The following is a 25,692-nucleotide window of genomic DNA, read 5'->3' as shown; positions in this document are numbered from 1 at the left end:
TTAGTAAAAATAATAGCTATTTATCTGGCGAGTCCAATCTTGCCAAGCACAAAAATGACTTTAGTCAAGTTCCTTAGCCTCCCAAGTCAGCCACTATACTTTTCATAAAAAATTCACAGGATTTTTAGTAAGACAGCCATTTCAATTTGGATATGTTATTGCTTTCTGCTTAAGTATTCCAAACTGGAAAAGTTGAAGATGATCCTAAGTTTTCTTTTTTTTTGCGGTACGCAGGCCTCTCACTGTTGTGGCCTCTCCCGTTGTGGAGCACAGGATCCGGACGCGCAGGCTCAGCGGCCATGGCTCACAGGCCCAGCCGCTCCGCGGCATGTGGGATCCTCCTGGACCGGGGCACGAACCCGTGTCCCCTGCATTGGCAGGCGGACTCTCAACCACTGCGCCACCAGGGAAGCCCGATCCTAAGTTTTTTGTTCCCTTTTTTTCTCTATATCTAAGTTGTCCCAAGATCTAGACACTTCTTTGAAATATTTTGATGGATTCATCCTATTTTGTTTTGTTTTGTTTTGTTCTCCACTTTACCTTATTACTTTTGTCTTTCAGTACCTCAAATTATTTTTGAACACTAGTCCCTTGCTTTTAGAGCATTGCACCCTATGTATAAAAACCTACTAGCTTTTTGTGTCAAGCCTGGAATTCCCTCCCTGGATTTCAAATTCCCTTGTAATCCAACACCACCTCTGCTCAGTTTCCCCCCATGACACTCCAGCATGTAGTCTCCAATTTAGTAAGTACATCCTTCTTTTACTCCTCTTACAGACTACACACATTCCCAACTCTTGGCCTTTACCAAGATTTTCCCTGACCTACACTTCTTTCCCCCTTTGTCTCAGCCTCATTTCCTCCTCACTGCATTGTAAGCTCATAAGCTCTTTGCCTGTCCTGGTCACCACTGTATCCCAGTGTATAGGAAATTTCCTGGCGCATGATCAGCTCTCAGCCGATATTTGTAGACTGTTCCTTGAGGCCCACTTCAAAGCTAATTTCCTTTTTTTTTTGTGTGTGTGGTACGCAGGCCTCTCACTGTTGTGGCCTCTCCCGTTGCGGAGCACAGGCTCCGGACGCGCAGGCTCAGCGGCCATGGCTCACGGGCCCAGCCGCGGCATGTGCGATTTTCCCGGACCGGGGCATGAACCCGTGTCCCCTGCATTGGCAGGCAGACTCTCAACCACTGCGCCACCAGGGAAGCCCAAAGCTAATTTCTTTTATAACTCCACTGTTTTTTTTGAATTCTTATGTTACCCACACTCATCTAAGCTTTCGTGAGTTGAATTTAAGGTCTTGGAGGATGGAATCTATAATGTTCATCACTTTGCATCTCTCATAGTGTCCTTTTTTAAAAACAACTTATAGTTATTCTTTTACATTTGTGGAAGTCAGAGGATCAAAATCAGTTTTCCTGGGCTAAACTCAAGGAATCATCAGAGACAGTGCTTTCTACAGGCTCTAGAGGCGAATCAGTTTCTTGCTTCTTCCAGCTTCCAGAAGCTGTGGCATTCCTTGGCTTCTGGATGATTTGCTTTAGTTGCTGCCTCCATCATCACATTGCTTTATGATTGCCAAATCAGTCCAATGTTAACATATATTTATATGCTTTTATCTTGATCTCTCTTTGCTGGGAAACCCAAGCAAAAGCAACTGTTGTTATTTGAAAGCCACTGGAGAAATAAGAAAAGAAGAAAAGCTAAAAAAAAAAAAAAGACCTTCATAACATAACTAATGTTATCCTTCTTTGTATGTTTTATTGTTATTCTTCTCTCAAGGTTCAGGTCTCAAAGAAGTGGTGTTAAAAGGGCTGAAGTTTCTAAGGCAAAGTCAAGTTAGCAAGGGTAATTAACATTGCTATTGAGTTTGTGTTATTCTAAAATTCAGTTAATTATCTAAGGTTTTGACTTAAACCGTAGATACAGGAAAAACCTCTGTAGGGAATATCCTACAAACCTGACACTTTTCAAAAAAATTTTATTAGCATAGAGTTAATTTACAATGTTGTGTTAATTTCAGGCATACAGCAATGTGAATCAGTTAAACATATATATATATCCACTCTTCTTTAGATTCTTTTCCCATATAGGCCATTACAGAGTATTGAGTAGAGTTCCATGTGCTACACAGTAGGTCCTTATTAGTTATCTTCTTTATATATAATAGTGTGTATATGTCAATCCCAATCTCCCAATTTGTCCCTCCCCACCTCTTATGCCCAGGTAAATATGTTTTTTTTCTACATTTGTAACTCTATTTCTGTTTTGTAGATAAGTTCATTTGTACCTTTTTTCTTAGATTCCACATATAAGCGATACCATATGATATTTGTCTTTCTTTGTCTGACTTATTTCACTCAGTATGACAATCTGTTGTTCCATCCATGGTGTTGCAAATGGCATTATTTTGTTCCTATTTATAGCTGAGTAATATTCCACTGTATATATGTAGCACATCTTCTTTATCCGTTCCTTTGTTGATGGACATTTATGTTGCTTCCATGTCCTGGCTATTGTAAATAGTGCTGCAATGAACATTGGGATGCATGTTTCTTTTCAAATTATGGTTTCCTCCAGATATATGCCCAGGAGTGGGATTGCTGGATCATATGGTAGCTCTATTTTTAGTTTTTAGGGTTTTGTTTAAACATCTTTATTAGAGTATAATTGCTTTAAAATGGTGTGTTAGTTTCTGCTTTATAACAAAGTGAATCAGTTATACATATACATATATCCCCATATCCCCTCCCTCTTGTGTCTCTCTCTCACCCTCCCTATCCCACCCCTCTAGGTGGTCACAAAGCACCAAGCTGATCTCCCTGTGCTATGTGACTGCTTCCCACTAGCTATCTATTTTACATTTGGTAGTGTATATATGTCCATGCCACTCTCTCACTTTGTCCCAGCTTACCCTTCCCCCCTCTCCATGTCCTCAAGTCCATTCTCTAGTAGGTCTGCATCTTTATTCCCATCTTGCCCCTAGGTTCTTCATGACCACTTTTTTTTTTTTAGATTCCATATATATGTGTTAGCATATGGTATTTGTTTTTCTCTTTCTGACTTACTTCACTCTGTATGGCAGACTCTAGGTCCATCCACCTCACTCCAAATAACTCAATTTTGTTTCTTTTTATGGCTGAGTGATATTCCATTGTATATATATGCCACATCTTCTTTATCCATTCATCTGTCGATGGACACTTAGGTTGCTTCCATGTCCTGGCTATTGTAAATAGAGCTGCAATGAACATTGTGGTACATGACTCTTTTTGAATTATGGTTTTCTCAGGGTATATGCCCAGTAGTGGGATTGCTGGGTTGTATGGTAGTTCTATTTTTAGTTTTTTAAGGAACCTCCATACTGTTCTCCATAGTAGCTGTATCAATTTACATTCCCACCAACAGTGCAAGAGTGTTCTCTTTTCTCCAAACCCTCTCCAGCACTTATTGTTTGTAGATTTTTTGATGATGGCCATTCTGACCGGTGTGAGATGATATCTCATTGTAGCTTTGATTTGCATTTCTCTAATGATTAATGATGTTGAGCATTCTTTCATGTGCTTGTTGGTAGTCTGTATATCTTCTTTGGAGAAATGTCTGTCTAGGTCTTCTGCCCATTTTTGGAATGGGTTGTTTGTTTTTTTGATATTGACCTGCATGAGCTGCTTATAAATTTTGGAGATTAATGCTTTGTCAGTTGCTTCATTTGCAAATATTTTCTCCCATTCTGAGGTTGTCTTTTCATCTTATTTATGGTTTCCTTTGCTGTGCAAAATCTTTTAAGTTTCATTAGGTCTCATTTGTTTATTTTTGTTTTCATTTCCATTTCTCTAGGAGGTGGGTCAAAAAGGATATTGCTGTGATTTATTTTTTAAGGAACCTCCATGCTGTTCTCCGTAGTGGCTGTACCAATATACATTCCCACCAACAGTGTATCTTGATAATGTGGAGAAAGTAAATAGCATGCTTTGGGGAAAGGTCCATAATATGACACAAGAATAATTCATAAAATTCACTGATCACCTACTATTTGCCAGGCACTTTTCTAAAATCTGAAATGCTGGCCTAGATGAAGTGGATTCTATATCTTCTCTGCCACTAGCTACTTATATAATGTCTGTTGATACACTTAAATTCTCTGAGCTTTGTACTCCTCCTCTGGAGCTAAGAGGGTTAAACTAGGTTAGTTCTAATTTATCTTCCAATCATCTGAGTCTATGAATTTTAAATATTTATAGAATGATGAATGATATTCAATAAAGACTTGCTGATTAACTAATGTAATCTTTACCCTTCCAAACTTGTGACTTTCTATTTTAAGTTTCTTTTATTTGTTCAAGAAATGGTTATTGAGTACTCCAATGTGATAAGGAGTATAAGCAGTGTGCCAAAAATAAGCACATGCTAAAAATGATGGAGATACAACAATGAGCATAATCCCTGCATCCTGAGACATCCTGCCTCTCTCATACCAGGAAGCACTGGGCAGCCCAGTGACCAAATTCACTTGTTTCTTTTGCTAAAAGAGTAAAATTTTGCTAAACATTTCACTACCCCAACTCCAGTTAGCTGGTATTGTCATCCTTATTCTTGTTAACATAAAATATTTACTTTAGAGAAATTTAAACAAACAAATGAATAAACAAAATATTTCCTAGACATGTCACTTATTTGGGGGCTTCTCTACATGCATAGTTTTAAGCTATTGCCTCAAGGACTGCTATTTTTGGAAAAGGTGAAGCTTAAGTAGGGGTTCTGTGAGCCTTTCCCTGTGTTTAACTAAGGCAGCTCCATTTACAAATCTGTTTTCTATATTGAGAATATGCTGCTAGTTGTTTTGATAACCATTGTTCTAGATAATTAATTTGAATCAAAATTAAATTAATGGATAGGGTACTATACATATAATCGTTTAATTTGACTGGTAATTCATGTTCAGCATGTGTTTTAATGATATCTATGAAATGTAACACTCATTATCCTTTGATAGGCTAAGGGATTGTGGTACAGGAAGTCACCTAAATCCTTCAAGGAATCTAGTGGTACAGCATTTTGATGCATTCTTCTTGCTGCCTTTGAACTTCCAGAGAGTTCCTGATGCTGTAGAGTTCTTTATCATGATAGTGTCATTCTCATAGCATGTATTAATCGGTAATTTACAGCTAAAGAGAACATATTGGGGTTTTTGTTTCAACACCCTATGTTACTTCTACACTGAGCTCTTCCAAGCAAAAAAAATCTTGAACACATTCTAGATTTTTGGTAGTTGAAAAGAGGATTAAGTGTATACCATAAAAGTAAAATTCATTTATGATACAAGAGAAGTTCAAAACTAACTTTCTTATAAAGCTCAACTCAGCACCTGGAAGCACTTATATAAATGGTTCAATATCATACTGGACTTATTTGGGACTAGAAAATAATAAAATTTTCCTTTTTTGATCATGAAGCAAAACAATTAAGTATAGAGCAGATAAATTAATATAGTATGGCCTATGTGCACTAAAAGAAACCCAGTAGGAGATCTCCTAATGCTGAAATGACTCATTTAGGAACCAAATGTGAAATAAGCATAAAAAAAGGCATTCAGTAAGAAACACTCAAAGGCAATCTTGGGTCACAATACATTTGTCCATAAGATATCCCACAATTCAGTTCACCAATATGTGGGAGGAATGACCTCTCTTTGGACTGCCCCAGCCTTGATCTACTTCTTGAAAAAGACAGCCTTGATCTAGCTTGAATTCTGGTTTGGAAAGGAGACTTTGAAGACCTTTATATGTTTTCCTCTCCAAGACCTTAAAAAGTAGATTAGCCGGCCTCATTTCACAGGCCTTAAAAACACTTCTTTGTCCTGGGATTCTAGCTAGAACATAATGACCAAGACATTGTCTGTAAAGAGTCCTTTTCCTATTCATGTCAGGTGCTGCCTTGAACTGTCCTTATAAGCCTAGGGTTCTAGCAAGCTTATTCCCTTGCTCTGACTCTGATATGCTCACAGGTACATTTTACTATTGCCTGTAGCCAGATTTTGTTAACAAATGAACTTCAAAGAGCTGAAAAATTGATCTTCAGCTAATGGGTCTTTTTGACATGTTTAGAAGGTTTATCTAAAGTAGAACACTTTGTATACTTTCAAAGTCAGATATAAAATGACCACATTTTATAAACATTCCTTTCAGATTAGCAAAACTAAGAAAACCAGAGTCACTAATCTGAGATGTCTGTTAGCCTTTTGGGAGTCATTTATCCTCTGGGGTAAACAAGTGATGATTAGCATCCTCTTCATTGAGAGGCCATTCAGATTAGGAAATAGTATACTCAATATCTACTTTTTTTTCTTTTACAGTCACAATATTCTTCTCTATGAGGATGGGCATGCTGTGGTGGCAGATTTTGGAGGTGAGATTTCCATGAATAATGCCCAAAGTGGCATCCGTTTCTTTCTCCATTACTCATTGGTGCTGATATTATATGATGAATCTGAAAATGGATTTCACACTGACAGCTATACTTCTCTAAGTCATTCATATTTCAATGAATTTTAAAAGTATATCATTTATTTCGGTTTTTCCTCTTTCATATTCTCAGCTAAAAGAAAGGAAGTGAAAATTTAAATAAGTTAGAGGTTTCTTGGCATTTCAAACTTTTAGCTGTAATCTTTGACCTTGGTTTTTTTTTTTTTTTTTTTTTGCGGTACGCGGGCCTCTCACTGTTGTGGCCTCTCCCGTTGCGGAGCACAGGCTCCGGATGCGCAGTCTCAGCGGCCATGGCTCATGGGCCCAGCCGCTACCGCGGCATGTGGGATTTTCCCGGACCGGGGCACGAACCCGTGTCCCCTGCATCGGCAGGCGGACTCTCAACCACTGCGCCACCAGGGAAGCCCCTGACCTTGGTTTTAAAATATTTCCTTTGACATTAATTTGTTTTCTGTTTCCCTCAGAATCAAGATTTCTGCAGTCTCTGGATGAAGACAACATGACAAAACAACCTGGGGTTTGTTGCTGTTCGTGTTCCCTATAATTATGCAACAATTGAAATGTGTAAACTCAGCATGAGAAGAAGGGAGATGAAAGCAGCTTTAACTGGAAGAAATGTCATTCTCCCAAGGGCGGGATAATGTTTTATGTTTCTATTTTCAGTAAGCCCCCAAAAGAACTATTTCAAGGCTCTGTTAGAGAAATAGATTAGATATATATTTGGAAAATGTTACAGAAAAAATAACAGAATTTGTCTCAAATATAATCGAAAAGTACATGGCAGGCATGGATAATTGGCATTCATGTTTAGATCTCCTTATTAAGTGGTAGAGTTAACACTTAATAGGTAACCATAAAATCCATAGTTTACCCGTATCTACTAACAATTCATAGTTTTCCATTTTAACATTGTAAGGCAATAGGTGATATAGTCAAGCATTAATGTTTAAGAAAAATATAAATGCTAACATCTGAAGCAAGCATAATTGTACTCAAAATGTCTGCAATTAGGTTCATCATCTGCTTTCTCCCATCCCTTCCACACAAAGAAGTGCACTTTTCTTTCTGGACTAGCTGTGTTATTTAATTACCGAAGCTTGGGCTAATTTTCTGTTCCTTCCTTTTCCTGCTTCTGCTTACACACTGCTCAATCACTTTTTCTGTTTGTTTCTATTCCTTTTCTTTATTAAAGTTCATCCCAAACTCTCATTTACCACTGCCTCAGTTTGGGTCCTCTCCATCTTTTTTCTGGACCATTGCTCTAGGCTTCTAACTACAGTCCTCTCTTCCAGTTCATTCTTTGCAACATCAGCCAAGTGTTGTGTTCTGACAATTCACTTCTTCCTATAAACCATCGATGATGCTTAAAATGTTATACCCCCCCACCAGATGTGACCCCAAGGCTCCTCTGTGACCTCCTCTCCCACTAAACTTCTCTCAAGTCCCTTATGCCCCCGGCATACAAGCCATCTGGCTATTCCCCAAACATTTCATTCACTTTCACAGCCCTGTGACTCTGCCAGCATCATATTCTCTGCCCGTGAAGCCCTTCACTGTACCCCACCTGGAGGAAGTCTACTCATCTTGCATGGCCCAGGAAATTGTATCCATTTTAAGTAACTTCCCTCCCATAAACTTCCTCCCCCCCTTCTCCTCCCCACACACTTTTCTCTCTGTGCTTTTGTAGCACTTTGTTTGCACTGCTAGGTAGTACTCTGACTCACTCAACAAACATTTATCAAGGACCTACAGTGTGTCAGGCATCGTGCAAAGGGCCAGGAATACAAAATGCAAATAAAAGCTTAGTCCTTGATCTCAAGTAACTCATTTTCTGTCGGAAAAAACATAGTAATAAGCAGATAAGATTGAAAGCAGTGGGGACGTTCAGTGACAGAGATGTGACAAAGCATCATGGGAGCTCAGGTGGAATGAATAGGGATAAATAAGTTCAGACAGAGTGAACAACAGCATGAACAAAGGCACAGGCGAGGATGAGAAACACCAGACCTCCTGGGGGACTTCAAATAGCTTGGCATTGTTGGCATGCTCTGTGTGAGGAAGACAAAATGAGAGATGAGTTAAGAGAGGAAGGGCAGGAATGACATCATGGACCATGTTGTATTGTAAGTAGGATTAAGCATTCTGGTTTCCCCAATTAAATTTCACTCATTCATTCAACAAGTATTTATGGAATACCTACTAGATGCCAGACATTCTAAGGAACTGGGGATATTGCAGTGAACAAAGTTCTTGTGTTTATGGAGCTAATATTCTAATAGAAGAAGATAAACGTTGAACAAATTAACAAAATATATACCAGACGGTGATGTGTTATGAAGAAAAAATAAAGCAGAGTATATGAATGGAGAGTGATAGAGGGAGCCATTTAGATGAGAGAAAGAGAAAGATAACGTTTGATAAGAGACCTATGGTGGAGTTATCCATGAGAGGAGAAGAGCAGTGTAGAAGGGGGAACAGTAATATCAGAGGTCCTGAGGCAGGAGAGTCCTTTGTGTGTTCAAGGCCAGAGTGACTGGAGTGGAGTAAACAAGGAGGAGAATGGTAGGAGATGAGAGGTGGGAAGAGTGAGTCCTTTATTGACAGGACAAACAGATCTCATCTAGTACCTTTGACATAGAGATAGCTAACTCAGTGGATCTCAACCATGGCTGCACATTGAAATCACTTTGGAAACTTTGTAAAAGCATCCTTACCTGAATCCAACCCCCAGCAATTCTGATCTCGCTGGCCTGAGGTTGATCTTGGGTACAAGTATCTTTTAAAAGTTCCCCTAGGTGATTCTAAAATGCAGCCAGTTGAGACTCTCTGACTAAATAACCTTTTGTCAAATGGAATTGAATTGAACTTCACCAATAGCAAGTAATATTCTTTTATCCTAGCAGTGGAGTCTTTAAGCACAGCACTACTCTAGAGTTATTTTGAAGGTTATTTTCTTTCTTACTAGTTATGTGGCTTTATGTAAGTTTGCTAATTACTCTATTACCCTCCCCGTGAAAAAAATGGCCAGACTGTATGCCTACTCCCCCTTATGCAATGTTGTGACACAACACATAATATGCTATATAAATGGAGGCTATTTGGAATGTGAAAGCTCGTGTGGAAGAATTGCATATAAGCACCATAATCGAAATGAAGATATTCTTGGAAAGGTGCAATTATGCATGACTTCAAAATAATGTAGACACTTCAAAAGAATTATCAGCAGGCAACACTACACACAGAATTTCACTAGGAGTAATAAAAGAATACTGGTTTCTTTCAGTGGAAATACAAAGAAAGCAGGTATTTGGCAAAATCCATTGATACAGCTATGAAGCCATGGGGTTTTAGAGCTGGAAGGGGCTGCCTCCTCAGTCTTGCCCTTGAGGAATCTGAGGTCCAGGAAGCATAGGAGACTTTCCCAGAACTGCCCAAATAGTCTGCAGTAGAGCCAGAACTAGAATTTGCATCTCCTAACTCAAAATCTAGTCCTCGTTTTCCTAAACCACAAATAAACCAAATTTATGCATCCCAGAACGGAAACTTATATTTAAAAATTAAACGGAAACTTATATTTAAAAATTAAAAATACATAACTGCAAGTAAAAAGGGTGTAAATGATGCCGTGAAAACATGAGGGTAGACCTTTGTACAGGGAAACTCGTAACGTTTTATGGGCTTGCTTTCTGGAATATGGCGCGAACAGCATTCAGAAATAACACTGCTGGGAAACAAAGGAGATGTGACACACCTGATCCTGCCAGTGAGGAATCTGCTTCACACGAATATTCTGGGCACTACCCTCAGGCCATTTCTCTCCTCAGTCATCAGGGCATTATTTATGGGTCTAATTTAGTGACTTCCTAAACTACAACCTGAAGCTCCAAAGGAGGGAAGCTTCCTCCCACAGTGCGTGACTCACCCCCAGGGAAGCATAGAGTTCTTAGATGAACCCATGGATGGCTATTCAGAAGCTTGTAAGGCTTCCAGGGGAAAGATGCTCAGAGTTACACAAAAAATTGCTGCTGCTGTGATCATCATTTCATAAGAGGCAGTGTTACTTGGTGATTAATATTGTTACAATATTTTGGAAAGAATTATGGATTTCATGATCTTCCAATGATAAAAAGAAAATGCCCTTTAAAAAACTAAACAGCAGCAGTAAACACACTGTTTTTGTATGAACGGGCCAGTTTATTGCGCACACCGAGGGCAGTATCGATGTTATTTTAAGTTTATATTTTTGAGAACTTCGAGAGAACACTTAACAAATCCTCACTAAGAAGAACACTATTCTACAGTAGAAGAACTAAGCACTTGGTAAATGACTTGTGGATGTTTCTTGACCCACAGAACCTCCGCTGGATGGCTCCTGAGGTGTTCACACAGTGTACACGCTACACCATCAAAGCTGACGTCTTCAGCTATGCTCTGTGTCTGTGGGAACTTCTCACCGGCGAAATTCCGTTTGCTCATCTCAAGCCAGGTAAGCCATGCCTCAATTAAAGTTTCTCTGAGGGAATTCCCTGGAGGTCCAGTGGTTAGGAGTTTGTGCTTTCACTGCCAAGGGTGTGGGTTCAATCCCTAGTCGGGGAACTAAGATCCTGCAAGACGCGGGGTGAGGCAAAAAAAAAAAAAGAAGTTTCTCTGATTTCCAGAGTTCTGTGCATTTTCACAAATTCAAGAAACATTTTTTTCCCCAAAATGACTATTCTTGGTGGATTGGCAAGGTGAGAGGTAAGGAAACGGTCTCAAATTGTTTAAAGGTGTGGCCCAATCCAGAAAACTTAATGGCCTATAACTATGTGGTTTTAGATACAGGCACACAGAAGTGTAGGCATATTTTATTATTAAAGTTTAGGGCTTTGATGTATCTGTTGTTAATAAAACAAGCAAATGATAATGGCCATGTGGAATGTGGGTACAAATAATGTGAACAATGCATTATTTACTTTTTGAGATTAGATTTAGAAGTGCCTTTCTGATGTGCATATAAGAGTGAACTGAAAGTAGCAACACATAAAAATAACCTATCAGGACTGCTTTCTGCTTGTCTCACATTATACAAAAGAGAATTGGTTTCTCTAATTTTGTATTACATATATAGATGCATTCTAAAAATGGAACTTTGTGAGTGAGCCTATAATTTTGTTGTTGATAATATACATGATACTCTGTGTACATGTAGAAGGTAGAGGTAGGGAATCTAATCACAGGAAAAAATGTACAAATATTTGAGGTAAGTTTTATTTGCATCTCTCTCTCCATTTTATTTGGGTTGCTCTTGTAGATACAACAGCACTGTCACACTGTTTACTTACTTGTATCCACTGTGAGTCTAAAAACTCCTTGACTTTGCATCCCCAGAACTTACCGTGCTTGAAAAGTTGTTTTCAAATTAAATCGTAAATAAATTTTAAATGAATTGTATTGTAAGCTTCTTAAGTGGCCACCCTATCACAATATATCAGATGGATCAAGTCAAAAGGGATGTTAGGGAAAGACATATCTTACAAATGTGGATGCTCACGAGTTCAAAGTCTTAACCAGGATCACAATATTTATTAGTACTCATGTGCAGAGCAAAAGCCATAACTCATATTGTCTATTCAAGGCATTTTCCCCCTAATAACCATATGGTCTTTAATTACACTCTGCATAGTGTCTAACAAAGTACTTTTCACAAATTATATGCTCTTTATTTAATCGTCCTAATCTTTCTCTATATGCTTTTATGGTTTTAAATGATGAGATCTGGCCCTTATTATAGGGTGGATGAGAAGACTCTATTTAGAACGGGACCAAAATTGCTATTTGTAATGTCTTGCTCTGATATGCTGCTATCTCTCTACCTCTTAGAATTTGCTTTCTGGTAAGGCTTATGAGTATATGTTAAAAATCCACTATAATTCTAGACACATTGTAGTATTTTCACAAGAGAGAGATATGTCTCTCTTCCTCTCACCTCCTGTGTCAATCCATTCACATCCAATCCATTCCTGTGGATTTTACATCCTAAGGACATCTTGGATCTACCTACTACTTACCGTCATCTACCACCATCCTAGCTCAAGCCACCATCTTCATCATTTAAACTATTGCAATTGTCATTTTTAAAAATCAGGTTTAACTTATATAGTATAAGTTGTAGTATCACTTATGTAGCAAAATTTACCATTTTAGACTAACATTTCAATGAGTTTTAACAAATATATATTTAACAAATATATACAGTATAATCACAGCTACAATCATAATATAGAACATTTCTGTCACTCCAAAAAGCCCCCATGCATCTTTGGAATCAATTCACTTTTCCCACCTCCAGCCCCTAGCAACCACTGATCTGATTTATGTCCCTACAGGTTTGCCTTTTCCAGAATGTCATATAAATGGAGACATGTTAGTACATTTATTGGTAATTTATTCTTTTTCATTCCTGTGTAATATTCCATTGTGTTGATGTACCTCAATTTATTCATCCACTCCAAGTTGATGATCATTTGAGTTATTCTCACTTTAGGGCAATTATGAATATAATTGCCAAAACCGTTCAAGTTTTTGTGTGGATGTTTTCATTATTCTTGGATAAATACATAAGAGGTAATTACTAGATCTTATGGTAAGATTTTTTCCAAGGCATTTGTACCACTATGACTTCCCACCAGCAGTGTATGAGGATTTCAGTTGATCCACATCCTTGCCAGCACTTTTTTATTGTCTATTTAAAATAAAATATTAACCATTTGAGTAGGTATATAATGGTAAATAATTGTGGTATTATTTTATATTTCTCTAATAACTATTAATGTTGATAATCTTTTTGTGCATTTATCTGCTGCTCATATCTCTTTCTTTGGTGAAGTATTTGTGCAAATTATCTTATATACTAATGAGTTCTTAGATTCTAGGTAAAATCTTTCATCTGCTATGTGTTTTGCAAGTATTTTTCTCTAGTCTGTGATTTGCCTTTTCATATTCTTACCAATGTCTTTCAAAGAGCAAAACTTTTTAATTTCAAAGAAGTTTACCTTATCAAACTTTTAAATATTTTGTGAATCCTGTCTAAATTATTCTTGCCACACCCAAGATCACAAAGTTTTTCTCCTGTGTTTTCTCACAGGAATCTTGTACGTTTAGATATTATATTTATAAGATTTATTAGAGTTATTTTTTTAACACTACAAGGTAAAAGTTGAGTTTGTTATCCTTTTGTTAATTTATTTGTTTATTTTTCAATATGGATACCAATTTTTCAGCATGATTTGTTTAAAAAACTTTCCTTTATCCATTAAGTTATTTTGGTGCTATTGTCAAAAATTAATTGACCACATATGTGTGGACTCTATTCTGTTCCATTGATATAAGTCTACCCTTATACCAATACTACAATACATTGATAAGTTATAGTAAATCTCAGAATCATTTACTATGAATCCTCCAACTTTGCTCTTCTTTGTTAAAATTGCTTTTGCTATTATAGGATTTTTGCTTTTCTGTATAAATTTTAGAACCAGCTTATCTATTTCTACAAAAAAAAAAAAGCCTGTTTGAATTTTGATTGAAGTGCAGTGAATTTGTAGAGCAATTTGGGAAGAATTTACAACTTATGCATATTGAATCTTCCAACTGATAAACATAGTATGTCTCTCCCTTCATTTAGGTCTGATTTCTGTCATCAGCGTGTTTGTAGTTTTCATCATAGAAACCTTACACATATATTTTTAAAATTATTTCTATGAATTTTGTGTTTCTTGATGCTATTTTAAATGTTTTTTTAAATTTCAATGTATAATGTGTTTTGCTAGTATACAGACATGATTAATTTTTAAATAACAACCTAGTACCCTACAAATTTGCTAAATTAACTTATCAGTTCAAGTATCTTTCTTGTACATTCTTTGGGATTTTGCACATAGATGATTAGGGCATGTATAAATAAAGAAAATTTTATTTCTTTCTTTCAAATATGTGTGTATTTTAAATCTTTTTCTTGCTTTCTCACACAGGCAAGGACTTCTAGTACAATACTGAATAGAATTGGTGAGGTATATACCCGTATCTACATCTAAATTTTTATCTACCACCACTCTAGTTCAAACTGCCATCTTTATCACTTTAACTACTGCAATAGCTCTTTGATCATTCTCTCTTTATTCTTCTCTTCCTCTCCAATCTCTACACATCTACTAAAATGACATTTTAAAAACAAACCTGATTATGTGACCATTGCTTAAAATCATCTATGGCTTCCCATGTTCTTAGGATTAAATCTCAAAATTCTTACTATGTCCTGCAACACTCTACATGATTCAGTATCTCTGATCTTGCTTGCACCATTTCACTTTCTATGCTCCAGCCACTCCAAACCTTCTTTCCTTGCTTCCTTGAATGTGTTGCATTTCCTCTGGCCTCTGGGCTCTTTCACAAGCTCAGTTTCTTTGGTAAGTGCAATTAATGATGACTCCACAGAGATTACTGTGAGGATCAAATGAGATGATTTTGTGAACTTTGTCAATTGAAATCTCTCTGCAACTGTAAGATGAAAGATAAGGGCAAACTGTAATACAAGGTCGAGGCTTCCTATGATTCTGTGCTTGAGTGGAGTTCTCATTCTCCAGGGAGCCAATATAAAAACTTCAAAGTCACCATTAATTTTTCTCTTTCCTTCTTTTCTTTCTTCTTTCCTCCTTTTTGTCGTTCTTCCCTTCCTTCCTTCCTTTTCTTTTCACTTGTTTTCTTACTTTCAATCCCCCTTTCTAAATATCTTTCAAATCTATCCACTTATCTTGCTCTCCACTGCTACTTCCTTATTTCACAAGTAGAATCCTGCACAGTATCTTAAATGGTATCCTTGTCTCTAGTTTTGCTCACCATCTTTTTTTCACCAATTGCCATACTATAACTACATTTAGCTTTCTAAATACTCAAATTTGATTATCTGACTCCCCTTACTTAAAGTCTTCAATGTGTTTCCTTTGTTCTTAAGATTTAAAAAATTTCATAAAACAATCTACAAAGCCCCCATAGTTATGCTTCTTCTTTCCTCCCCAGGTCTACTGCCTGCCACTTGCAGCCTGTCCTCTATGTTCAGCCACAGGGAACTATTTCATTTCCCCAACATGACACATTTCCTCTCACTTCTGTGTCTTTGCACACGTTAGTTGTTTATCAGACACACTCCTCCCCACTTTTCATCATACTAACTCCAATTTACTTTTAGGCCTTAGCTTAAATATTACTTCTTCCAAAAATATCTTCCTTAATTCTTCACTATTCAGTTAAGTGCAGTGTCCTTGCAATTTTCTCTACTTTGTTACCCTTTGCTAATTATAAAATGAATAGTTCAAAAAGATAAAGATCCCCTCTCTCATGGGCCCTCAGGAATATATACTCTTTTTGGAGGGAGAATATTATATAATAAAACAGTTAAATATCTTGCCTAAGAATAACTTGAATCCAATATCTCAGATACTGGAATTTATAGTACTTTATTGGCAAAAGAAGTTGTTCATGATAGACACTGAATTTTTTAAAGTTGGACAGTTACCATGCATCAAGAACTGAGGCTGTTAATATCATCACAGTGGTTAGGCAGTCTAGCAAATGTTCAGCAATGAATTATGTGAAGGATCAGATTCAATATAAGCTACATATTAGCCATTTACAATGAGCAACAAATCCATGACTACAGTGTGGGACAGGATTATCAATTATGGGAGTAGCAACATTACACATGGCTTATCCTCCTGGATTTAACAGAATCCTATCTCCTGGGTGAAATATATAAATAGAATGCAAATATTAGCATTGACTCCTATGCAAGTGATGAGTATGCCTTCAGAAGAACTTGAAGTTAGGGTCTCTTTTACATAGTATATGTTCAAATTAACCTTATAATCTCAGGTTTAGAAAAAAATGAAAAAGTCATTACATTCACTGTCCCAAGGGTCACAAGATCAAATGCCTACAGGATCAGGGGAAGCAAGAAAACCCTTGATGCAGGATAATGTGATGAACTGGAAATCACATGCTCTGACTCAAGGGGACAGCTGCTACCCAGCCCCAGCCAAACAGTGCCATGAAGGAAGTATAGGGATGCTTGCTCACTGTTGCCATATCAACTAATTTCTGTGTGTTTGTTCAGATATCGAAAGATTTTTAAATATTGGCAATTAAGCAATTTTTAAGAAAATATTTTTCAGGCTAAAGAGACTTGGCATAAGTGTAAGAGCATGAGTCTTGCAAGCTTACTCAAACTGCTTAACCAAGCTATACTTCAGTACCTCAGTGTCTTTATTTTTTAAACAGGGATACTAGTAGGACTTGCCTCAAAGGTTTGGAATGATGTCTGGCAACAGTAAGCTCTCAATAAATATTAGCTATTATTATTATATTAAGCCATCCACAGTTCTGGCCAGGAACTGTGCGAGAAAACAAAGAGGAAAAGGGCATTCCCTTGTAGTGCAGAGACGGCATGAGAAAAGTACAGTCAGCGGAGTAAATCCCAGCTAGAGGGAAACACAGAGGGCAACAGCTCCTCCTTCGAGGGATCTCCTGCCCAGACTGGTGGGTAAATCAAGGAAGGATTCTTAGAGCAGATGATACCTGAACTGCATCTTTAAAAGATGAGTACTATTTAACTGGTAAATAGTGGGGAGATGGTGAAGGTGTCCTGGCAGAAAGCAGCCTGGGCAAGGTGCAGAGCATGAGAGATTCACACATCTTTCAGTAGCGATGAATCAGAGAATACAAGGGAATCAGCAGCAAGATACATGCTGTAAATGTAAAGCTAGAGCTACATGGTGAAGGACCTTCTGTGTCAACAATGGAAGTCACTGCAGAATTTTAAGCAGGGCAATAGTACAACTCTATTATCTTAGAACGCTCCCTCTTGCTACAAAGCAAAGGCTGGATTGGAGAAGTTTGAAACAGAGGCAAGGAACCAGGTAATCTAGAAGAGAATGTATAAAATCTTAACTAAGGTAGTGAAGAGAAAGGAGAGGCTGGTTTTGAGAGATTTTAACAGGACTTGCGGACATATTGAGGTGGAAGCACCAGGGAGAGGGAGGAGACCAGGAGGACTTCCAGGCTTCTGGCTTAGCCAGCAGGAGGATGATGGATACAGGAAGAGAGAAGGGCAAGGAGCCACGCTATGAAGTCAAGCAGAGAGACAAGAACCAGGCAAGATGAAAAAAGAGCTGGTATGACCTGGCAAACAAGACCTGTCCTGGATACATTTTAAAAAAAGAAACCAGCACCTGCTTCCCATAGTTTATTTCTCTCCTGGGCCTGTCTCCTTTGGTACCTCATGAAAAACCAAAGAAGAAATCTGGGATGAATTAATCCATCAGTCTGTATTTTATCCAATCCCATTCCCTTATTACCAGGTACCCAATTTTGTGGATCACTTTCAGATTATAGTTTGCAGCCAAAGAAGAGAGCCTGTTATTTTTCTTTTGTTTTCATGTGTGGTGCCATCTGGTTCACAAGGAGACTCAGCTCAGTGTCCTGGGTTTCCTTAATGCCAGACTCTAAGTCTGGGACATGGCAGCAAATTAAGAACATCTGCCGATTCAGTCTAGCCAGATTCTGGTGAAACTTCGTATTGAGGCTTTACCTCAGAGTTGCAAACTGCAGTCCAGTAGCCAAATATGACTTGCAGACATTTTGTGTATCACAGGTGGTTTTAAAAATTATGAATTAATGTAATTTAGAGACCCAGTTATGTCACAGTTCTCATATATTTATAGCCATTTGCATTTGCTACACCTGCTTAATATTAGATGATTATCTTCTGCTCATATATAATTAGGATCCTAAAGCATCTTAAATATAATACCCTCAAAGGGCATAAGCACATTGATGATGTGGACTGTGCTTTGACAGGTGATAGGAAAATAAGAGTGAACTAAAGTTCTGAAATCCTATGTTTGCTATCCTGACATCTTTATCAGTTTATCACTGAGAAGAGTAATGCCAGCCACTCACTACACAGATCACTGGAAAGATCAAATCGGTCCAACGGATGGTGATATTTCTATGAAAATAGCTGATGTTAACATGCCAATACTGCATTACACTGACAAAGATTGCAATGAGAACAGACAATGGTGCAAATTAATCTATTCTTCTGACAGTCTGTAATGAGAATGGGATGTGGTTTTAAAAATTAAGCCATTCTTAGTACAATCTCAAGATTGCAATCTCATGGTCTCTCTCAGATGCTGTATGCTCTGGTGATACATCACTGAAAAGTGTCAGTTTAACAAAGAATGTGTCTTAGCTCTTGCTGGGATGGTAGAATGCATTTGCTTTGTCTCACCACAGCCCTGCCCATTAAAAACTATGAAGTAGAATCAATTGTATTTTTTAGAACACACATACACACCAACTAGAAAAAAAATTCTGGCAATTTTATCTTAGTCAAAACTTACAAACAATATATTGTACTTCATTTCTCTCTTTTTTACTTTTATAAAACCTAAGAGAGGAAGCGATAAGTTAACTTTAGGAATTCAGAAGCTAGTACCAATTTATCCAAAAGCAATATAAAGCTAATTAAGTTCATCATGGAGAGCTGCATAGTCATCCTTTCTATAATGGCCACGTTGCATTATAAACTGGGACTGATGACAGATGAGGTGCTTTTTTTTTTTTTCCTTTTTGCGGTACGCGGGCCTCTCACTGTTGTGGCCTCTCCCGTTGCGGAGCACAGGCTCCGGACGCGCAGGCTCAGCGGCCGTGGCTCACGGGAGCAGCCACCCCATGGCATGTGGGATCTTCCCGGACTGGGGCACGAACCCGTGTCCCCTGCATCGGCAGGCGGACTCTCAACCACTGTGCCACCAGGGAAACCCAATGAGGTGGTTTTTAGCCTTGTGATTTGCAGTAACTCAATGCAATGTTTCACTTGGTATTCATGCTCAAAGAAACCTCACGAAGAACTAAGATTTCTCATCTAAACAGAATAGAAAATATACAATAATATTTTTGATATCTAGTTCTCTAGGTTCAGACTGAAAGGAATCAGTCAGAGCCTTAGATCTGTAGATAATAATTAAAGCAACCATAACAGCTAACACTTGTTGAGAGCCAACAATGCAACAGATGCTCTATGAAGACTCTTTTAATTCTGCCGATAAGCCATGGATCAGGTTCTATTAGGATAAGATGTATGCTCAACATCACATGCTGGTAAGAGGTGTCGTCAAGACTTAAAGTCATGGCTTCTTGTCCCCAAAGCCCACACTTGTCACCATTACAGTGTGCCCTCACTGTTTCATCTTACATTTAGAGAAATTAATACTCACAGAGGCAAATTGGCTTAATTAGGATCTCCCAGAGAGTTAAAAGCAAAGACAGACTGAAAATTAGGCCTCCAGATATGCTAGTTAAGGACATTTCTTAGTATTTATACTGCTTCAGTTTATTGAAGCCCCCTCCCAAAATGTTTTGAACAAAAGATAATATTATGGACTAAATATGCCACCAGATCGCAATAATTTATCTAAGTATGTTTTAATTTCACATTAAACTAAACATTATATTCATTCTACAGTGTTTCTTCATAGCTATGCATTATGTTCTGTCCTAAAATCATAATAATGGGCAATATATTAATTGGCATTAATCCATCATCTTCATTCATTTGTACGGTAAATGTGTACTGCGTCCTGTATACCATGATCTATATCATTTCCAATGAAATCGTATTTTGAACTATCTCATTTATTGATTCATTCACTGCATATCTATTGAATACCTACTAATTGCCAGTCATTGTGCTAAGCACAGGAGACACAATGCTGAAAAGACACAGTCCCTGACCTCAAGGAGCTTGTGATCTATTTGCAGAGACAAGCAAGTAAATAGGCAGTTAAGTTTAATATAATACATACTATTGTAGGACAGAGTGCTATGGGAGTCCATAGGAAGGTCATCCAGAGAGAATTCATCTAAGTTAAAACCTAAATGACAGTAGATGTAATGCAGAGAAAGAGGGTAGGGAAAAAGGAATTACAGGGGAAAAAGAATCATATTTCACAACTTATGATTGAACCATTAAATCAGTGAAATATACAGTAATTCATTTCTTTATTATTATTCATCCATTTACCAATTTCTTTGGAAAAGCATAACACTTCGTTTTTTTCTGCCTGTTGTCACTCACATAGAATGTTCAATACATTTTGAATAAATGAATGAAGGTTAACACATGTTGTATTGAATGCTTGTTTTGTTACTGGCCTCTTTTGAGAGACAACAATCACGATCTCCTTTCATTTCTTTTCTTGATAACGAAGAACTTGAATCCCCAAATCAACACCATGGTTATGCAGACCCTTGAGGTTGACTCACAAATTTGTGTTTAATTTGTCTCATTCAGGATAATGGGAGCTATGCTCTAGAATTGTGCTGTCCAATGTGGAAGCCACTAGACACACATGATTATTTTAAATTTATATTAATAGAAATTAAGTAAAATTAAAAATTCAGTTTCGCAATCACACTAGCCACATTTTATGTGCTTAACAGCCATATGTGACAGTATTGAACAAGAGAGAAGGACACTTTCATCATTGCAGAAAGTTCTTTTAGACAGTCCTACTCTAGAATCTAGATTATAAATTTGCCAAACTATTGATAACTATCTTAGGGTAATACTGAAGAAATAATAGGCACTCAATATTAAGTTATTGATATTTTCAAATGTATCCTTATTTTCTCTTAATAGCAAAGTTTCAGTCGTGAAAGTGGAAACCAACGTTTACATAAATCATTTCACATATTTTATGTAGCAGTCAAGGTAAAAAATTGATTAATGGGTGACAGTCTCTTTCCTGAATCTGGAATACCAGAAAAGTTCCCAGCAGCTAGTGTAGCATGGCCACTCAGGCAAAACTGACAAAGCAATCTCAACGGTGACAAATTTCAATTCCATGACCCTTCACGTTGTATTGCCCACTTTCTGGCAGAGGTGCTAATGAGTAGTATCACTGCCAAGGGTGCGTAGAGCAAAAGGGAGAAGGAGATGCCGAGACCTTGCAGAATCTACTTTGAATAATGAAGAATTAAATATTGTTCATCTTAAACTGATTTTTCAGACACAGTGTCAAGAAGCAAACAAGTAACTTTATATACTTGATATCACAGTCTAAGAGTTTCAGAGGAGACGTTTGGCACCTGCATCTGAGTTTAACTCACTTTATGAATAGTCCCTCCCCACCCATTGGGATATGTATAATTAGTTTAAATGTGTTCACTACACCGGTTTATGTGCTTATAGCTGTACCAGCTCAACAATATCCAACTGATCATAAGGTGAAAAAGTAGAGTTAGAAGATCAATGATCATTAAGCATCAGTTTATTTGTTTGCTTATTTATGTACCTCATTCCAAAAAGAATTAAAAATAGTCAAGAGTAGCTACTGGAAGGAACCTAAAAAGCCTAGGTTTTTGTGACACAAAAAACATATTTTTTGAGTCATGTTAAGTTTGCTAAATATGTTTTGAGCAGTCTTTTGTTTCTTTGTTTTCTTAGTGTCAGCAACTGTACTTGATAGTGGCCAGAAATGGTTGGAAAATGTGATAATGCAAATATGTTACAAAGGGCATTGAAGACAAAAGCAGGAATGAAATTCCTGACTCTGCCCTCAGCCTGGAACCATTGTACAATTAGATGACTGTTGCAAGGAAATATTGAAATTCCAAGTGGGCAAAGGACATGAACTTAATATTTTAAATACAAATAACTAATAAATATCTGGGAAAATATTAAGCCTCACTACTTATCAAAGAACAAAATATAAACAGCAGCAAATGAGCTGATATATTTACCTCTCATATTAGCAAAATCTTTTATAAAATGAGAAAACCTAATTCTGATTCAAGTATAATAACAACCCTCTCATACACTTGTTATTGAGAGTATAAATTATTACAACTGTTTAGGAAAAGTGTTCATCAGTATGTATCAAAAGTCTTTAAAGTGGTTGTGCCCTTTGACATATTAACTCACTCCTCAAAGTACCATAAATGATCTGTGAAATTGGGAAAGTCATATTAAAAAACATATTCTTTGAAGTGTTTACACTCAAATTTGAACAACCTGAAATTGAGAAATAATTAAGTAAATCAAACTAAACGCAGAGTCAATAAAAATATGTTAACATAGAATTTTAATAACATGAGAAAATGCTTATATTTAATTTAGGGGAAAAAGTATTACATAATTGTATATTGGACATGAGCTCCGTGATGTGAAGAATATATAAGAAATGCTCAAAATATTTTTACAATTGCTTCCTCTGAATAATAGGATTTTATTCTTTCTAATTCTCCTAATTTTCTGAATTTCTATGAAAAACAAGTATTAATTTTACATTTGGCAAAATTATATAGTAATTCTGAATGATCCATAAAGCAAAATGTTAAGTTGCATTGTATATAATTTCACTACATCTGCTGGATGCAGATCTATAAACAGAATTTAGCTGGAGTAAACTTTGGTGGAAGAGAGATAGTAGTTGTGGGTCACATCTCAAAAGTCATTAAGATATAGACAGATGATTGTGACATCACAATCGAGAACACAGGCAGCAGTATCCTGGAACTTTAGCATCCCACGGGTGCAGAGCAATTTTTCAGAGGAATAAAAGAACTTCATGTGTTATTTACAAAGTGCTTTCAATGTGAAATGGCTGAAGATAGCATGAAATCTGAAAAAAGAAGTTGTGCCAACTACTGGTTATATTAAAATTTTTATAAATTAAAAACTATTTACATACACCACACACACACACAACCCACACATAACAATAGCACTTACCTTGCACGCATGGTTTAAAAGGATCGAAAGAACTTATGTGTGTATCTACCATGATACTTGGTACAAAATGTGTTCAATAAAAGTAGCAAGAAGCTTGGTTTCTCAGGGATTACAGAAATCACTGGTTGCAGAACAGAAAAATAATCAGCACTCAGGAATCCACAAAGATGTCCTGAGAATCACAACACAGTGATGTGGAGTTTCAGATGAGCAACATTCAGACATCCAAGCAGGTAGGCCACACTAGAGAATCCAATCAATGGGAACTATTAGCTAAAATGATGGATTTGGAGTATCTAACAAGAGTTTAGCAAATAGTAACTACTTTATAAATATTAAAATTTAAAATCCCAACAATCTTGTAACCAGTAACCAGAGTTAAATGTAAAAAATAATCTATTTTGCCCAAGTGATACAGGTGCTCTCAGGGGTACAAAGTTCCGGGGCATCTTGTCTTGCTATGTGTAGTATAAGCTCTTTAGCCTGGGATTTATGCATTGTATAGGCTGGTCCAATCTGCCTTTCAGTCTTTACTTCCTGAAACATCATGTACATACCCTGTGCTGCTTGCTATTTGTTCCTTTGTCTGTTCCTTTGTTCCTATATAAATCCCCTCTGCTCACCATTTGTTGAATGAACAACCGAAGAAACGAACAATTATAAAGATAAACTTACGGTAGCATATTATCCACTATTTTGCTTAAGCATATTAAAAAAAAACAGCATAGAGGCCTCTTTGAATCTCTGCTGATGTTGCACAGATTGATTTTTAATTATTTTTTTGTTGTCTGTTCATATGTTTCTTGAAATAAATATGTGATTTTCAAGACTGACGTGACCATTTGATTTGCAGCGGCTGCCGCAGCAGACATGGCTTACCACCATATCAGACCTCCCATCGGCTATTCCATTCCCAAGCCCATATCATCTCTGCTGATGCGAGGGTGGAATGCATGTCCCGAAGTGAGTAATTTTTACTTCCTCTTAGAAAATGTGTTATGGTCAACATCTGTCACAAATAGTGTAGCTCCAAAGTCTACTTTCAGTGTGTATTTTAAGACTGTCAAGGCAGGAAGACTGATTTGCTTTCTGCTCTTTAGTCTCTAATTGCCTCAAGAAGTCTGAGTATCTCATATTTCTTTGCTGTTGCTCTCTGATTCTGAAATGTTTCTCACAACTGATTAGTAAGAGACCCTGGTATGACAGATGACTCAGTCTCGTCTCAGCTGCAATTTTATTAACTACGCCTGAACCACACTTAGTCACTTTTTTCAAGAAAGAAGTTTGGCACAAGATGGATTTGTGTGGGCTCTTCACCATGAGGCAGGCCTGCAGGTGAAGACCCCATGACCAGTGGTCTTCTTTGAGCCCTGGCTCAAGCAGGAGGCTAGCCCTGGTCCTAGTCCTTCTCTAACTCTCTGAGTGGCTGTATGACAAAGTAGCTAAGAACATAGATTTAGAGTTTAAATGGAGGAATTAATATTAGGGAAGGGGGCTTCCCTTGTGGCGCAGTGGTTGAGAGTCCGCCTGCCGATGCAAGGGACGCGGGTTCGTGCCCCGGTCCGGGAAGATCCCACATGCCACAGAGCGGCTGGGCCCGTGAGCCATGGCCACTGAGCCTGCGTGTCCGGAGCCTGTGCTCCGCAACGGGAGAGGCCACACAGTGAGAGGCCCGCGCATCGAAAAAAAAAAAAAAAATAGGGAAGGAATAAGTAAAGTAGGATATGTAAACAGTGAAAAAAAATTAATACGATCATAGATCTGAGAGAGTAGAGGGGAACAGTCATATAATCCCAGAATGAAATCCCAGATCATCTGTCTGTAGGAAAGGATTCTCCCGAAACGTACCAGACAGATTGGTGTCTACTTTGTTCTCACAGATTGACAAAGGAGGAGATTTCATAACTTCTCTCTTGATATCACAGTTTCATATAGTGTCTAAGAATCCCCCTGCCAGTATGTCTGATGTCTATTGAAATCCTTGTGTTTTGACGTCAGCCCGCATTGATTCTTCTGCTCTACATGGAGGGAACTAGTTCACACTCTTCACACTGGAGATCCTCATACACAAAGGCCCAATAGCCCTTAATTATCCGGTCCAAACCATCCTAGTTATTGTTATCCTTTTCTTATATGACCTTGATTCTGATCCTTCCCAGACACTTTACCTCTCTTCAACAAGGGAGCAGATAAAGTAGACTGTTCGTATCTCACCAAAGGAGAAATAGAATAAACCCTAGTCTAGATGTTTGGAGAGAAAGCAAATTTCCCATTCTGTTTCTAAAGGCAAAACCAGACCACGTCATTACCCAATCCTACAAGTATACACAAAAACTCTTATGAAGAAAAAGGAAGATAATTATGGAACATGGACTGAGTA

At 37.5% G+C, this 25,692-nt stretch overlaps 1 protein-coding gene across 1 annotated transcript in view; it reads left to right on the top strand.

Moving 5' to 3' along the window:
- TNNI3K (TNNI3 interacting kinase) overlaps positions 1-25,692 on the top strand; it is a gene marked incomplete at both ends in the record, with an annotated part of 280,506 nt that overhangs the window by 172,497 nt on the left and 82,317 nt on the right. The window contains 4 exons of the mRNA XM_082669170.1: positions 6,352-6,404; positions 6,946-6,998; positions 10,835-10,967; positions 24,166-24,275. Of these exons, the coding sequence (XP_082525296.1) occupies positions 6,352-6,404; positions 6,946-6,998; positions 10,835-10,967; positions 24,166-24,275 (349 nt within the window). The remainder of the gene's footprint in view (positions 1-6,351; positions 6,405-6,945; positions 6,999-10,834; positions 10,968-24,165; positions 24,276-25,692) is intronic.

Source organism: Grampus griseus (assembly GCF_964374135.1).
Source record: "Grampus griseus genome assembly, chromosome: 1".
NCBI classification, from domain to species: domain Eukaryota; kingdom Metazoa; phylum Chordata; class Mammalia; order Artiodactyla; family Delphinidae; genus Grampus; species Grampus griseus.
This window is presented reverse-complemented; position numbering and strand designations above follow the sequence as displayed.